Genomic DNA, 16,692 nt, shown 5'->3' on the forward strand with positions numbered 1-16,692 from the left:
GGAGCTTTTGTCCAGCGGTGTGGATGACGGTCAGCGGAGGGACCGTGGCATAGGGAGGCTCGGAGGAGGCCTAGAGCTCAGCTGAAGTGGCCGTGACTTTGAGCTCGGCGGAGGCTCAAAGTTCGGCGGAGGATGTCTAGTGGTGGCAGCTGGTCGGCGGAGCGGATCTTTGCTCGTCGTCTTGTAACCTGGCAAAGTTTGCCGGAAGATGCCGGCGGTGAACAGTACAGCTGAGCGGAGCATGGTGCTCGGCGGAGCACTTGGCCGGTGAAGTCTTGGCCAGACGTGGACCTCTGGACAAGCTTGGTGGAGCGTTAGGCGCTGGATACGCGTGTCGGATCACTAGCCGCTAGGGCTGGGCTGTCGGTGCTGGAACTGATGCTTGACGTTTGTCGGCGACAGGCGAGAGTCAAGAACCGCTGGGTGATGAACGACAGGTGCTGGGTGACGAGCGAACCGCTAGGCCTGCTTGCCATATTAACGCCAATGTTTGGAGTCAGACATTGCAATTTGAACACTAGCGGTAGGGGTTGCTGGTGGTGCGGAGCGTGTGCTGTGGTGGCGCTGATGCTGGCGTGCTGGCAATGGGCGCTGCCTGCTCTAGGCTGGGCTGGCGGAGGAAAGGCTCAGCAGGTGTATAGTCCGACGGAGGCTGTCCGGTGGAGGAGTTCAGCGGAGGCTCTACACTTGGAGCTCAGTAGAGATTGGAAGTTCGGCGGAGACTCAAGAGTTCGGTGGAGCTTGAGCTCAGCGGAGGTTTTTGCTGGTCAGCTGAGGCTTGCTGGTGGTGCCTTGACCGGCGGTAGCTGCTGTTACTCAGCGGCGGTTGTGAGCTCAGCGGAGGCATTGCTTGCCGTGGGCGCTGGCATGCCGGTGGTGACCTGGTCTGGCTGCTCAATGGTGCAGCGAAGTTTGCTAGCGGAGGTGCCTGGGTGCCATGGCAGCGAATTGTCAACTGGAGCTGGCGGAGGATGATGCTTGGAGGTGGCCGGTGTCCAGAGCAAATCTCTGGGTGTCCAGAGAAGATTTGTCGCCAAATTTTTTTTCAGAGTTGGTTGGCGTTGACCAAGCGTTGACCGGACGCTGACGGGCCAAAGCTCGTGGTAGGTGACGAAGCCTTTGTGTTGGCTTCCCACAGACGGCGCCAATGTTAACGTTTGGATCCGTGGGGATCTCTAGTTAGCTTAAGTGAGAGAGAGAGAGAAAGATTGACACGAGATGTATAGTGGTTCGCCTCCGCATGAGCGGAAGACTACGTCCACTTGAAAGCTATACTAGTGTGTCGAGCCTTGCGGCCTAACAAGATTACAAGAGATGTAATGAATAATCATGTCTAGTGTTGTGGGAGGGGGCATTCCTTTTATAAGTGAAGGAATGTTTCTCCTTTACTTATTCTTCGATGTGGGACAAGTTACCACACATTTCTAGTCTATTTAACATGTAGAAAGCCATGTTGTGGAGGCATGTTGGCAATGGCGGGAAGGTGGCTTCCCGGTGGCGGATTTGCGACTTCCGGATACCGCCGCGTAGCCTGAACATAGGGCTATACGATGTATGTCTTGGTTGGGCCTTGCCATGTCTTGTGGATGTCCCAAAGTGGGTGTTACTTATGCTTGGTGATGTAGCAAATCCTCCATATTATTGGAGGTATGTACACCACTAAACGCAATACTACTCCACCAATTGAGTGAAGCTCAAGGGGGAGAAAAATAATAGGAAACTGACAATAAAATTTTTCTACAGCATCCATCAGTAGACTCGCTGACAACCTAAGACCAATAATCCCTGCAGTTCCTCGCGGGTATTGATCCCAAGAAAAATAAGAGACTAGGTACCAAAGCATGGTGCGTCCTGGATCCCAAATTTTTATACAAAATCCACCGGGATCCCAGATCCGGTACCAACAGTAGGTAAGCCCAAGTAAAGCTGCTTCAACCCCTCTAAAAAGGCCCAAGCCCACATTTGATAAACAAATTTGAGTCCAAGCCCTAAGGGGAATTGCCCTAACAGCCCAAATCGATCTAGCCCACTTAGCGTCTGCTCCTCGGACGGACCAAAACTCCGGTAATCCAGCGGCAATACTACTGCCACTCACGGCCACCAATTGGCTCTGCCACCAGACCATCCAATGACGCCGATCTGCAGATAGAATAGGCAGAGAAAGAAACTTGAAACGAATCTGACCCGACCTGCCCTTCACCATCACGTCACCACTCGACGATCTGTCACCTGCACCACCTCGCCCACTACCTCGACGCAAGAAACCACTGCTTGCGCTGAGACCAAAAGAACCTCCACGAACAAGAAGCATCGGCGTCGGACTCAGATGATCTGGTCGGAGTAAGATCGGAGCCACGCTTCGCAGCCTTCTACTCGGATCCCACTCCATCCCACAACCGCCGCCGCCCTCCTTTGCCGTTCCAAAAGTCCTTTGGCTACCCAATACAGCCACACCAATGCCTAAACTCTCTTCAAGAATTGCTCTACCATCAAGAACAACAATAACCAACACACAGAGGCCGAAGCCTGAGAATATCTCCATGAAAGGAGCAGATTTAGGTCGCGACGGCCAAGAGGCGCCGCTACCACAAACCCTAGCAGAGCGCTAGGGATATACTTGACTATCAATTTAAATATATTCACCTTTATAGATAGTATGCTTGATAGAATTTGGATTTAGGTTGAATATATGTTTATAACTATTATATATGTTTTATAATCTTCTTAATATAATTACTTACTTAAGTCTTGAAATGATGATGCCTCAACACATTGAGGCTCAGTCCTTAGCTAATGCGACACTACTAAAGCACAACGTGCTCTTCTCTTTAAAAACTCTATCATCATATCTTAGTTCATCAAATTATAGGTCGGCTAATATTGCTCTACACTTTAAATTCGCCAAATAAATCCTCGTTATCTTTTTTCTTAAACTTCAACACATTGAGCCTCAGTCCTTAGCTAATGCGACACTACTAAAGCACAACGTGCTCTTCTCTTTAAAAACTCTATCATCATATCTTAGTTCATCAAATTATAGGTCGGCTTCTACACTTTAAATTTGCCAAATAAATCATCGTTATTTTTTTTTCTTAAACTTCATGAATTTATTCAAATTCCATTACCTAATCTAATCCAACTTCTTTCGTTTATGACACTTAAAAGATGGATTAGGCCAATCATAAATGCTATCTTAATCACAACCGAAAAAAAGACAATTACAATATATCAACTTTTTAAAAAATAAATAAATAAAAAGCTTGTACCAAAATTAGGAAAGAAAATAAAAAGTCAAAATAAAATATAAAAAAATAAAAAACTTCCTATATTAATCCACAAAATTTGTGTCAGGCCTCAAGTTCCAGTCAGCACCAACATTCCCCGTATTTATTACGGTAAGGATAATCCGGCGATCCACTAAATCCGGACCGTCCAAGCAATTCCCTCGTACGTACCACCCCCATCTCATTTCATCACCATCATCATGATAATATATAACGCAATCACTTTCGTTCTTATCCTATTAGAAGATTACTACTGATTTATTGGGATTTTACTGATTGAAGAGTGAAACAGAGAGCTGGGTCAGAAAAAATGGATTTCGTTTCAAAATCTTTCAATTCCATTACTCCAAGATTCATCTTCCTTTGCAATACCCACCTATAAAGACTTGACATCCTCACCCAAATCCCCCCACCATTGTTGAGACAAAAAAGTTTCAATCTTTTTAACCTTCTGGGTTTCTCGACTATGCTCTCGAGATCTTGCTTTGATTTACTGAATTTGGACCCCATTGACGATTTCCGGGCCGTCAGTCGGATCCCCAGAGTCATGCAAGCCTCCGGCTTCATCTCCGAGTTCGACAACAACTCCGACGACCGTTCCGGCGGCTCCTCCTCATCCGACAACAACAACAACAACAACGTTGTTTCCTCTGTTTCGCAGGAACGAAGAATCATCGTCTCCAACCACCTGCCGATACGTGCGTTTCGAGAAGAAGACGACGACGAGACGAACACGTGGCGTTTCGAATACGACCACGACAGCTTGGTCCTCCAACTCAAAGACGGCGGCGGCTTTGGCGCGGACGTCGAGGTCTTGTACGTGGGTTGCTTAAACGGAGTCGAGATCGACCCCTGCGATCAAGACGACGTCGCATTTGTCCTCCTCCACGAGTTCCACTGCGTGCCGTGTTTTCTACCGACGGAAGTCGTCAACAAGTTTTATCACGGCTTCTGTAAGCACTATCTTTGGCCTCTGTTTCACTACATGCTGCCCATGTCAGCCAGCCACGGTGCACGCTTCGACCGTGCACTCTGGCAGGCCTACGTGTCGGCCAACAAGGCCTTCGCCGATAGAATCATAGAGGTTCTAAACCCGGATGAGGACTACGTTTGGATCCATGACTACCATCTCATGGTTTTGCCTACTTTCTTGAGGAAAAGGTACTACCGGGTCAAGCTTGGTTTCTTTCTGCATAGTCCTTTTCCGTCGTCGGAGATTTACCGGACGATTCCGGTCCGGGAAGAGATTCTGAGGGCTCTGTTGAATTGTGATCTTATTGGGTTCCATATATTTGATTATGCGAGGCACTTCTTGTCTTGCTGTAGCAGAATGCTGGGTCTTCATTATGAGTTCAAAAGAGGGTACATGGGTTTGGAGTATTATGGTCGAATAGTGAGTATTAAGATGTTGCCTGTGGGGATTCATATGGGTCAGCTTCAGTCTGTTTTGTCGCTCGATGATACTGCCAAGAAAGTGAAGGTGTTGAAGGAAAAGTTTGAGGGGAAGATTGTGATCTTGGGGGTGGATGATTTGGACTTGTTTAAGGGGATTAGTTTGAAGTTTCTGGCAATGAAGCAGCTTTTGGAAGAGCATCAGAGTTTGAGGGGGAAGGTGGTTATGGTGCAGATAACAAACCCGGCGCGAAGCCGAGGCAAGGATGTGCAGGAGGTTCTGAATGAGACCAGTGCTATTGCTAAAGAGATCAATGACAAGTATGGCCGACCCGGGTACCAGCCCCTTGTTGTCATCGATGGACCTGTGACGACGCAAGACAAAGCTGCATATTATGCCATTTCGGAGTGCTGTTTGGTTAATGCTGTGAGGGATGGGATGAATTTGGTGCCTTACACGTACACTGTTTGTAGGCAGGGGAGCTCTGTTTTGGACAAGGTGTTGGAGATTGGTGATGAGGCAGCAGATACGACACCTAAACCGAAAAAGAGTGTGATCATTGTCTCTGAATTTATTGGCTGTTCTCCGTCTCTTAGTGGCGCAATCCGTGTCAATCCCTGGAACATTGATGCTGTCTCTGATGCCATGAATTTGGTCATCACAATGTCGGAGGACGAGAAGCGTCTTCGCCATGACAAACATTACAAGTATATCAGCTCTCATGATGTTGCTTATTGGGCTCGGAGTTTTGATCAAGATCTTGAGAGAGCTTGCAGAGAGCATTATCGGAGGAGATGCTGGGGCATCGGTTTAGGTTTGGGATTCAGAGTTGTAGCTTTGGGACCCAACTTCAGGAAGCTTTCTGTGGATCACATTGCCTATGCTTACAGAAATACAAGTAGCCGGCTCATCTTATTGGACTATGACGGCACTATGACACCTCAGGCTTCAGTGGACAAAGCTCCAAGCAGTGAAGTTATTTCGGTCTTGAATTGCTTATGCAGTGATCCGAAAAACATTGTTTTCATTGTGAGTGGCAGAGGGAAGGATTCTCTCAGCAAGTGGTTTTCGCAGTGTGAGAAACTAGGTTTATCAGCAGAGCATGGTTACTTCACCAGGTGAAATTCTGTGCTTCTTTAGTGTTTTTACATTTGACTGTTCTTTCTTAATTTTGTTATTCCTCTCTTGTAGGTGGACTAAAGATTCTCCTTGGAAGACTTGCTCATTGACAATGGATTTCAGTTGGAAGAAGATTGTGCTGCCTATTATGGAGCCATACACAGAAGCAACCGATGGTTCTTTTATAGAAGAGAAAGACAGTGCACTGGTCTGGCATCATCAAGATGCTGATCCTCATTTCGGCTCATCCCAGGCTAAAGAGCTGCTTGATCACCTAGAGAGTGTGCTTGTCAATGAGCCGGTTGTAGTTAAAAGAGGCCAACACATTGTGGAAGTGAAACCACAGGTATGCATCTTACTAAATTGTTCGATACATGAAGTCTTCAGCAGTTTACAAAGTAGGAAACAAAACATTTTTTGTGGAAAACGTTGATGACATTACACTCCGGCTTTGAATGAATTAGAAATAGTGTCTTTCAAATTTACGTAATAGGTGCCATATAAAGTACTGAAATCAAAATCTGCACAACTAGATTTAGGGTATAATTTTCAACTCCTCATGGATGATGCCAATTGTCATAAAAGTTATTAATTTCATTTATTAGTTTCGTGTAAGAGTTCTGCAGGGTAACACTTCGTCTCTGTAATTGCAGGATGTGAACAAAGGTATAGTTGTGGAGGAGCTCATCTCCACTATGCGAAATAGGGTGAAGTCACCAGATTTCTTGTTATGCATAGGGGATGATCGCTCAGATGAGGATATGTTTAAGAGCATCATGTATCCCGAATCAAGTCCGTCCTTGCCAGCCATTGCAGAAGTCTTTGCTTGCACTGTTGGTCAAAAACCAAGCATGGCAAAATACTATCTGGATGATACAGTTGATGTCATCAAGTTGCTTCAAGGCCTCGCTTCAGCATCAGCGCAACCAAAGTCTGGACCGCAGTTTCCGGAAGCATTTGAAGTGTTCATTTGAAAGTGACCGGTAGCAATTTAGGTAGCTGATGTGCTGTTTTTGCATCAGGATTTAGGTATATTTGGGCCTTGACTTGTTTGTTTACAAGGGGACATAAAGGTATAGAGCTAACAACACATCGAACTTTGTACAAATGATATCTGCATTTACCGATCCATCTTAAAACTCCATTCTTTTGAGTCTTCTAGTTCTAGATATATATGTTCTTTTAACATAATTAAAAGTGTCACGTAAATCCAGTTTCTGCTATTTAGAAAACTCACATGACTATCCTAAAATGAATACCGAACCGGTTTAGGTTTCAGACAGTTGATCCTCAATCACTTGCAAGGTCCAATCGGCAACTCATTCAAATTGATATGTTTTATCAAATCAACCTTCGACATTTAAAAATCTCAATTAGACTCTAATAGTCAACTTTTTATACAGAATACTTGCATGAAATTCAATTTCATGATTGATGAAAGGCAGAAAGTAATCAAAGAAATATATAATGAGGAAAGCCTTGGATGGATTGAGGGAATGGAAGATCGTTGAAGGGATGAGAGAGAGAAATAAAGAAAAGAGGCACTGAGATAGGTAGGCAGCGTGAAGAATTGAAAATGTTCAGCAAATTGAGGAAAAAAAATCAAAAAATGGAAAACGTATCGGTTACTAATTTTGTACTGGAGTATGTTATTTTTCAATACTTCTAATGTACCACATAGAGTCTACTTTACGTGGCAACAAATGTACATTCATATTATTTCTAATTTGTGAATGGTTATGCAATATTTGCTTTCACATAAGGTGAGTTTTAAGTGGTACGTTAAATGTGCTTCACCTGAATAAAAATAGAGGTAAAGTTTGTATTGGACGTGTTATAGTGGTTTACAAACTTGAGAGTAATAGTCGTAATATGTAAATCCAATATACCAATTAGCCTTTTTCACACATGATTTGCATGTGTTAGCTAGGGCTGAGCAAAAGTTAAGAAAAGTTATTTGAGGAAAAAAATATTTACAATTTATCAGTAGAGAGATAATAGAAAGTGAGAGATAATTTTGTTTTTAGAGCAACAGACAACATAATTGTATTAATTTATACTATTATTTAAGAGAAAAGCTTTCGTTAGACATAATAGATCTTTACACTTCTACCTCCTCCTATGTTCTGTCTCTCTATTCTATCTCTCTTATTCTCTAGTTTAAAACACAAGGAAAACTCTAAGCGGCCTCCCTTGCTGCACCAAAACCCTAGCCAACACCGATCTCCTTTGATCGACGTTTTTCCAATCCTTCCAGGCCAAATTTCGACCTCTATTCACCAATTGCAAACCCTATCCTACTGCACCATGTCAAACATTGATTCAATCACCAAAAGTTTTGCTACCTCACTTGCTATTGCTACCAATGAAGTGGTAGACATCTCGTCCATGTCTGATGAGGGAGCACAACGCAATTCCCAATCATATCTTCTGACAAGACTTCTGACACCGAAACCAACAACCACTATAGACTTGAAGCGGCATTTCCGCCGTATTTGGGTCCTGAACAAAGGTTTCAATGTTCAGCAATGCACTCCGGATCACTTTCTATTCTCTTTTGATCTTCGAGGGGATAGAAACAAAGTTTTAATGGGTGGCCCGTGGAGCTTCAATCGGGCTTTGGTTGTGCTGCAGCCATATGATGGAGTTTCGTCTCTGCAATCTGTAGAGATGGAAGATTTATTTTTCTGGGTTCGTGTCACGAATATGACGCCGGCATATGAGCAGAGGAAAACTATAGTGAATGTTGCTTCTGTTGTTGGTAAATTTCTTGATCTAGATCAGAAGTTGTTTGATGCAACTGGAGAAATTAGGGTTAGGGTTTCTCATGCAATTTTGAAACATTTCTTCATGCAAAAAACCATAAAGTTTGCCAAAGAGTTGAGCAAGAGGTCCACTTTTTCTTTGAAAACCTAGTGGGCAAATGCAAAACATATCAGCGTGTTTTTCATGATGGGGAGGCCTGTAATATAGAAGCTGCAACACCGGTGGCCACTACTGCTCCAACACAGGCAGCAAGAAAGCTAGAACTTAATGACTCCTTTTTGGGTTTTCAGGGAAATCAATTCAAGGATGGAACGTTTCACTTTCAGGGTATTACCACCCCAATCCTGCCGCCTGTGGGAGAAGCTGAAACAAGCAAGCTACGTAAACCTATTGTTATCCGTAGTGCAGAAAAAAGACCTGCTAGCGAGGATAATTTGTTGGCCATAGTACATGTGGACACCGAGCAGCAAGCAAAGAGGGATATGCCTTTCCTCTCCCCAAAGAAACTACAATTCCTAATGTCTGATTTACTGGAAGGCAAGACAAGCCCTGTGGCACCCTCCAAGGAGGTAAAAATGTATGAATTCTCTACCAAGTTTAGTGCAAAATCTCTGGGATTAGTGGAGACACCAGGTGGTATGTTGGTGTCTGCAAAAGTAGTGATGCCCAAACCTATGCAAGTAGAGCTTCCTGGTGGAAAAAAGAAGAGAGGAAGACCTTTGGGTGCGAAAAATAAAAATCCCCCTAAAGCAAAGAAAGTTCTTGCTGAAGATGTCTTGAGTGTTCTGTTTTTAGGTAAGCCTCCTAACCCTAGCGTAAAGGGCAAGGAGAAGATATAGGTTTTTTCTTTTATGATTGTAAAGCCTATACACTATGTAATTATTTTGGCATAGTTATAGGCTCACTTTAAATAAGTGAACGATAAGTTCTAATATAGTTGGTCTATCCTATGTACCACTGTGGCTCCCCGACGAAGTCTTGTTCTGTCCATTATTATGTGGCAGTGGATGGGTATGTAATGGCCTTCTTGGCATGCGCTATTTATCAATGAAATTATCATTACTTCAAAAAAAAAAAAAAGACATAATAGATCTTTTAACGTAATACCCTTCAAATATTAAAATATTGGTTCTAATGTCAAACCAGAGATTTTGCATACTTGCCCACTTTCTTCAGATAACTACCTCCATTCCCACACCTATCGGGTGTGTGGTTCCAATATGTTTTGTGATTGGTACCCTGACCGTGATAGATGTTAAACACTTTTAAGCTCTGACTAGCACATGACACCTTTTCTTTATATGGTGGAATAGTGAGCCAATCTGTGCTCCTTCATGGATTGTGTTGATCTTGGTGGTGCCCACAATGTTTGTTTGCTTTTTTATTTATTTTTATATGAAAAGACTATAAAATTAAATTTGGAAGCCTCTCGGGCATCCACAATTTACAGCGTCAAACAGTAAGGCTCTCGAGACCTCACTAAGAACCCTATTGGTCCAAGTTGAACCAATTTTGCGACAACGTTTACTTCTCTAAAAATGTGTTTAAAAGTAATGGAAGCAACAGAACGTTTGTTGGTTTAGAAAGAATCGTACTTATAGAGCTAGAGCTATATTATTGTATCTCGAGCTAACTCAAATTCAATGGTTAATGGTCACAAAAGTCACTTGATAAACCAAAAAATAAAATTGGAGAATGGCGTAGTAAGACACTAAGCCTCACATATTCACAGCTTAAGTCTTTTTCCTAAGCCTAAAAATAGCCAAGAAAAAACCAAAATCCTAATTGTACTTACAATTTTTTTTTTTTTTTTTTTGTGGGGAAGGGGGAGGGGAGGAAATATGTTAGAAATTAATAGACAAGGAAATTGAAATATACAAAATAGTTTTTACTTTCTTTTCTCTCTTCAAGACCACAACAAGTTGGTTCTCCCTTTTATTTTTTTATCCCTTGTGTTCATTTATGTGAATGAATCAATCTAAAGAAATTGATTAGATCGAATGATGGCTACCTATAGAAATTGGAAGGAGATTGTGCCAGGTATTGAAGCAGAAAAAGAACATGGTCCTAGTCTTGTAATCCTCGTCCTTCGTTTATCGAAAGTAGTAGCATGTCGGACTGAAAACCAGCCCGATATTTTTAGGTCCAGTTTTTATTCGATCCCAGCCTTACCATATACACAAACAAAAGCCAACCTAAATATTTCGGTATGGTCTCTAGCGCAACAAAATTTCAATCAAGCCTGGACCGCACCTAACCTAACCGTGAGCCTGTTGTGTTGCCGGCCTTAACTCACTAGCGATCAAAAGTTAACGACCTTAACTTTTGACCCAATTTGACTTTTCATCTCTTTCACCCCGACTCATCAAACCGCAAGGCAACACATCAGATCTTGTCACCATGACCAACCTTTCCATCACCAGTATTGGACCAAAAAGCTCCAACCAAAGAAAACGATGATGTAACCAACAAAGTACTAGTCACCAGTTCCGAAAGCAGAGCTCTACCCACACTCCTCGAATGACCAAAACTAAAATCAGACAAAAAAAACTACTTAAACTTTGATTTATTGAAAAACTAAAATACACTAATATAAAAATACAATAAATGTGTTGAAGGAAAATAGACTTAGTGTGCCTTATCAAACTAGGAGTAGTAATATGAGAGAAGGTTCTAGAATTCCTAATCCTACTCGGATTAGTATTCCTTGTAACATTAGAATATGTGCTTTGTAATCCCTATATATAGGGCTCCTATTCTCAATAATATGATTGACAATTCTCTCTACATTCTCTCTCGAATCTCTTTTTCCTTAAACACGTTATCAGCACGAGTTCTAACCACAAAACAGAAAACTAAAAACCAAAAACCAAAACCCGAAAATCCTCTTTCACCACCGCAGCCCCTAGCCCGAGCTAGCCGAGCCTTCGCTGCAGCCTGCGTGCCCGTGCGCTTGCAGCTCTGTATCGCTGCCCCTGCAACATCACCGCAGCCCCTGCTACTCGTGTTCTCTGCTGCCCCTGCAGCGTTTACTTCCTAGCTGCATCTGCAGCCTTTTAGGACCACCAAACCGGACCACCAGCAGCAGCTTTCTGCCTAACTCCCTGCAATACTCGGCAACAATCAAAATTCTTTGCTGCATCACCACCGAGCCATTTGCCACGACCAGGATTGCAAACCGTTTGCAATCCTAGCTTAGGATTGAACAGCTACCACAATCCTATCTCTGGATCGAAAAGCCTCCGCAATCCTAGATTAGGATTGAAGCAGCATCTGCAATCCCTAGCTTCCATCAATCAACAATAGTCCGAGCTTCATAAGTTCAAGAATCAAGGTTTCAAGCTTCGAATTAACCAAGTAAGTTTTATAATTAAAGTTCCCGCTTTTCGTACTTTAATTTCTCCTTCTTTTCTTCGGGGACTTGCAACCTCCCTTCTTCTACATCCCACATTTCTTATAACGTGGGTTCGATTCTTTGAGAAAGCGGAATCGTGGGGATTCACGCTATTAACGAACTAACACTATGCCAAAAAAGTAATCAGACGACAGAGGAGATCTGTCGTCTGATCAAAAAAAATTCTATTGTCTAGTACGGTGCCGTCTCTTGGGGGTATCAGACGACAGATTTCCTCTGTCGTCTGAAAAATCAGACGACAGAAGGTTTTCAAGTTGTCTGTTGTTTGATTAAAAATCAGACGACAGAAGGTTTCAAGTTGTCTGTTGTCTGATTAAACCCAAGACATGTGTTTGATGAATTCAGACGACAGTTATCTGTTGTTTGTAATGACTTACAATAACAGTTTTCTGCTGTTTGTTTTGTATTCTAATAACACTTAACTGTTATTTAAACTACCAACACAAGACAATTGTTTGTTGTTGTACATTCATTTAAGATACAATTATATGTTGCTGTTTTTGTTTTGAGTCAACAAAAGTTTATATATTTTTGTCTTTGTTTTTATTGTCAGACCACATTTTTCTGTTGTTTGAGTAGGAAAATAACAGTAGATTTTTCCTTAATTCTGTTGTTCTTAACTAGCTCCAACAACATATTTTGTGGTTTTGATTTAGTGGTTGCATGGTATTTCAGATGTCACATTTGTATTCCTATGAGGATGTAATCTGGAAACTACACAAAAGGCATATATTATTCATTCTGTCATTATAGCCAACAAATACATCCATAATTGTTTCATACATAAACCTAATGAGCATCTGCTCAATAAACTCATAAGGCAAAAAACTACCATCTAGAGCAACTACACTAATTTAGAGTGACTAAATATAAGTAGCAAAAGCTTTAATTTAATTAGCCAATTATGTAACAGCTATGATTCTTCAAGCGGATAATCCTCCAGAGATATCAGCTAATTGAGGCATCAAAGTTTTGAAGATGAGCCATTGTTCCATATAATTCTTGCAATCTGCATATCACACAAACACAGAAATTTAGCAAAGCTTCCTCTTGTTCACAAAGGCACTCCATCCAGTGGTGAGCAAATTAAGTATGTCAAGTTCCTCACCTACTAATACTTCATATCAGAAGCATGTAAAACCACAGAACAAGAGAACACATTTCTGTATCAAGCCTATATTAAAAGATTTAAATCGTACTTTACAAGTACTAATCCACATGATCACAAAGAAATATATTAGATCTATACTTTTGAAACTTATATCTTAAATTCTCTAAACCATCAATGAAAAAACTTCAATCTTCCAAAATATCTCCTCTGTGGTGTTATAAGGCCTAATATTTTGACAACATATTCCAATAAACAAAAGCCTAACAATCAAACATGTTCCATACAGAGGAGGCCTTTCATTTTTTTTTCGAGTGCAAAGTGCAAACCAAAAGAAAGCAGTAATATTTGTTAAACTATATTAGTAGATGTTCCTTGTCAGAGGAAGAAGATTGACAAGCTAGACTGATTGATACAAGGTAAAGTAGGCAAACATTGTACATATATCACAAGCTTTCTACTATTATCATTAGTGACTAACATCTTACTGGACACATTTGCGGATTGATACAAAGTAAAGTAGGCAATAGATCAAACACACTTTTGAAGACTTGTATGTAATACCATAAGAAGATCATGATAGAAATAAGCATTGTTTCACATCATTTTACATGGCGAATAACACAGACTAAGACTACTCTTGTAACTTGGTTTCATATTGCATAATCTAGCAGAGATAAGAAAGCATGTTTATACGGATCAAAGTACAAGATTGTGGATTAAGGATATTACACAAAAGAAATACCTTATCTCCTATTCGTGAGCTCCAAATGTCAGAGTGAGTCACTCTACCATCACCCTTGGTTGATCCAGATGCTTGGCTTGTCTGTTGATTTAGCAGTGGTTCCCATGTTCTACCCCTAGTATCATACTCATCTTCAACACCATAGTCAGCTTTATGAGTATATATCATGCCCCGTAGAATTATTACTAGTAGCAGAGATAAAGCCTGACATTGCAAGAAAGATGTATATAAGAAACAACAACAAAATAATCATAAGCAGGAATGCTCTCATATGCTAAAAGGCAGTCATGTTTTCTGAAAAAAAAAAAAAATAAATAAAGCAGATCCTGAAACTGAATACTTGGGTTTCAGCTTTTGTGAATGAAAGAGGGCTATTGATCTTAATACTATGCACTAGAGAGAGCAACAACATACCTGTATTCCAACAACAGCTATCCCAACCCATGCCACTTACAGATTTCATTGTTCTCTTCAATGACAGATCGAAGACCCTCAAGGTCACCGGTTAACTCAAGTGGAAGATCCCGTGTAGGCATGATAAAACATGTTAACTTTATTGGGTAAACAAGCACGGTGAAAACCCTTGTAGATATTACTGAAACAATATTCAATATTGTTAACGAAGCAACACCTTGTCCCAATGGCAATTTATTGCTATGAACGCTACCAAAGCTGCTTCCACCAGAGTTAGTACCATTATGAGTAGACTATACTAAAGATATCAAAGAGTTAAGGAAAGTATAGGATATAGAATCCAGAGCTGAAACTTTTGAACAAAATTTAAGTTTATACAATCCAACTTGCATGATATAATTCATTTAAAAACTTTGACCAAAGTTTAAAACTTGTGGCGATACAACCTATGAAAGTAATGCCATGGAGCCAAGCCCCCGCTCCCATAAAAGAGTAGATGAACCTGCCACCAACAAAAACACATATATCAAATCAAAAACCATATTTCTCCCTCTGGAAACTTCAAACCAATTCTAAACATGTAATTACTCAAAGCCAGATTCAAATAACCCAATTACTCACAGGCCCACAAACTTTGAGAAACATATGCACATGTTACATGGTGTTCGAACATGCAATTCTCTAATGCTCAGTATGTAATATGCAAGCACCACTAATCTGGGACTACAAACATGAATCTTTTGGCCTGTTGGGTAGTGCAGGGACTAGTTCTACCATATTCTAAATAAAATGATCAGCTCAAATTCCTGAAGGGGCTACAAATTCAACACGTCATCTTTCTTCATAAACCCATATGCAAAAGATAGTTTGACAAAACCAGTTTTAAACAAGAACATAATATTAGTTATAAGAAAGAGGAATTTACATTTTGGGGACCAATGATGTTGTCCAAGAACGCAAGTAGATATCATCTCCGTCATCCCATAGCTCACACTGTCATCCCCAATATCTCTCTCCACGTTCAAGTTCCTCTTGGAACTGCAGGGAAACTCAATTGACTTAAGGATCCACAGTTGACATAACCAAAAGACTTAAGATTCATGTTTACTCTGCTAAATAAATTTTACTTCAATGTTGAATAGTATCAGTTTTTTCATGATCAAGGTAGCATATAATTGGCTCACAAAATCAGCCACAAAACCAATACAAAATTCTTCTTGCATACCTTATCATCAATATAATAATGGGCATATACATATGACCACTTAACGTTATTCTATTTGACAACCTATAAGGTCCAAACCATGGCTGCCCTACTCTACTGTCCAATAAACAGTTAAACTTCAGCTTTTTAATACAAAAAACCAAAAGCAAGAATCACAAAAGTAAATTGAATTACCAATCCTCTCCTCAAACTTTTGGACCAAGGTAAATCCAATTACTTTACGTACTCTAGGAAAAAAAGATGGCACAGAACATTAAAGACAAAACATGTGATACTAGAAGACACACATGTAAAGCCTGGACATGACTATATGAGATATTAAGATAAGCACAAAACACACTCTGTATAAGTATTCAGATAAACCATACATGGTTCACAACTATGCACAGCATATACAAAATCATGCATAATCATTTAATTAGCCGACCACCCTGATATTTCTGACTTATATATATATATATATATATATATATATATATATATATATATATATATATATATAAAACCTTGCATTCACAATTCCTGACTGATAAATACAAGCAAGAACTAGAAACTTGCATGTGCCGATAGAAAACAGTAGTTGGAAGCCTTAAAATAGTCTCTACAGCACACCATCAAAGTTGAGAATCGGTACATGAAAGCTCTCTAATGAGTTCTGCACTTATGAAAGCTCATTCAACTTTACAATGAAAATTCCAATCGAAAATACCAACATCGAAAGACATAGAAGCAAGAAAATCCATGCTCGCAGACAATCTCTTTGATAAAGATTGTAGACTTAAAAATTCTATTGCTAATTTCACAAAGAAACTCATATTAAACAACAAAATCGCAACAGCCATACCTAAAAGTTAACAATGCTTTCCGCTACGATACTCAAACTTTTCCTGCAAAAGCAACATAAGAAAAAACATAAATTACAAACCAAGCCAAAGTAGCAGCAAAATTTTAAAAATTGAGACAGGAATTCCCACCTTACCAAATGAAAGTAAGCACAAATACCATAATACACAAAGCAGTCTCTTTGATAAAGATTGTAGACTTAAAAATTTGATTGCTAATTTCACAAAGAAACTCATATAAAACCATTTGAAAAGAGATTACTTTTTCATTAATTAAGATCTCATGTAGACAGGAAGACCCACCTTACCAAATGAAAGTGAGCAGAAATACCATAATACAGAAAGCAGTGACCACAATACCATAACACTTACTAAATCTTA

The 16,692-nt window shown here is 40.6% G+C and overlaps 1 protein-coding gene and 1 long non-coding RNA gene across 2 annotated transcripts; one reads left to right on the forward strand and one right to left on the reverse strand.

Annotated features, from left to right (window-relative positions):
- Positions 1 to 3,350: 3,350 nt before the first annotated feature.
- Positions 3,351 to 6,949, forward strand: LOC133709356 (probable alpha,alpha-trehalose-phosphate synthase [UDP-forming] 11). Its single transcript, XM_062135073.1, has 3 exons — positions 3,351 to 5,795; positions 5,869 to 6,142; positions 6,450 to 6,949. Exons 1-3 carry the CDS (start codon positions 3,751 to 3,753, stop codon positions 6,768 to 6,770), a joined length of 2,640 nt encoding a protein of 879 aa, XP_061991057.1. The 5' UTR covers positions 3,351 to 3,750; the 3' UTR covers positions 6,771 to 6,949.
- Positions 6,950 to 12,724: 5,775 nt separating this feature from the next.
- On the reverse strand, positions 12,725 to 15,428 carry LOC133712241 (uncharacterized). The gene is made up of 4 exons (XR_009847241.1): positions 15,170 to 15,428; positions 14,245 to 14,746; positions 13,831 to 14,034; positions 12,725 to 12,986 (listed from the first exon to the last, which is right to left on the reverse strand). It is a non-coding gene; the product is annotated as an uncharacterized LOC133712241 (long non-coding RNA).
- Positions 15,429 to 16,692: the final 1,264 nt, after the last annotated feature.

The sequence above is a fragment of the Rosa rugosa genome, chromosome 5, assembly GCF_958449725.1.
Source record: "Rosa rugosa chromosome 5, drRosRugo1.1, whole genome shotgun sequence".
In the NCBI taxonomy this organism is placed as follows: Eukaryota; Viridiplantae; Streptophyta; class Magnoliopsida; order Rosales; family Rosaceae; genus Rosa; species Rosa rugosa.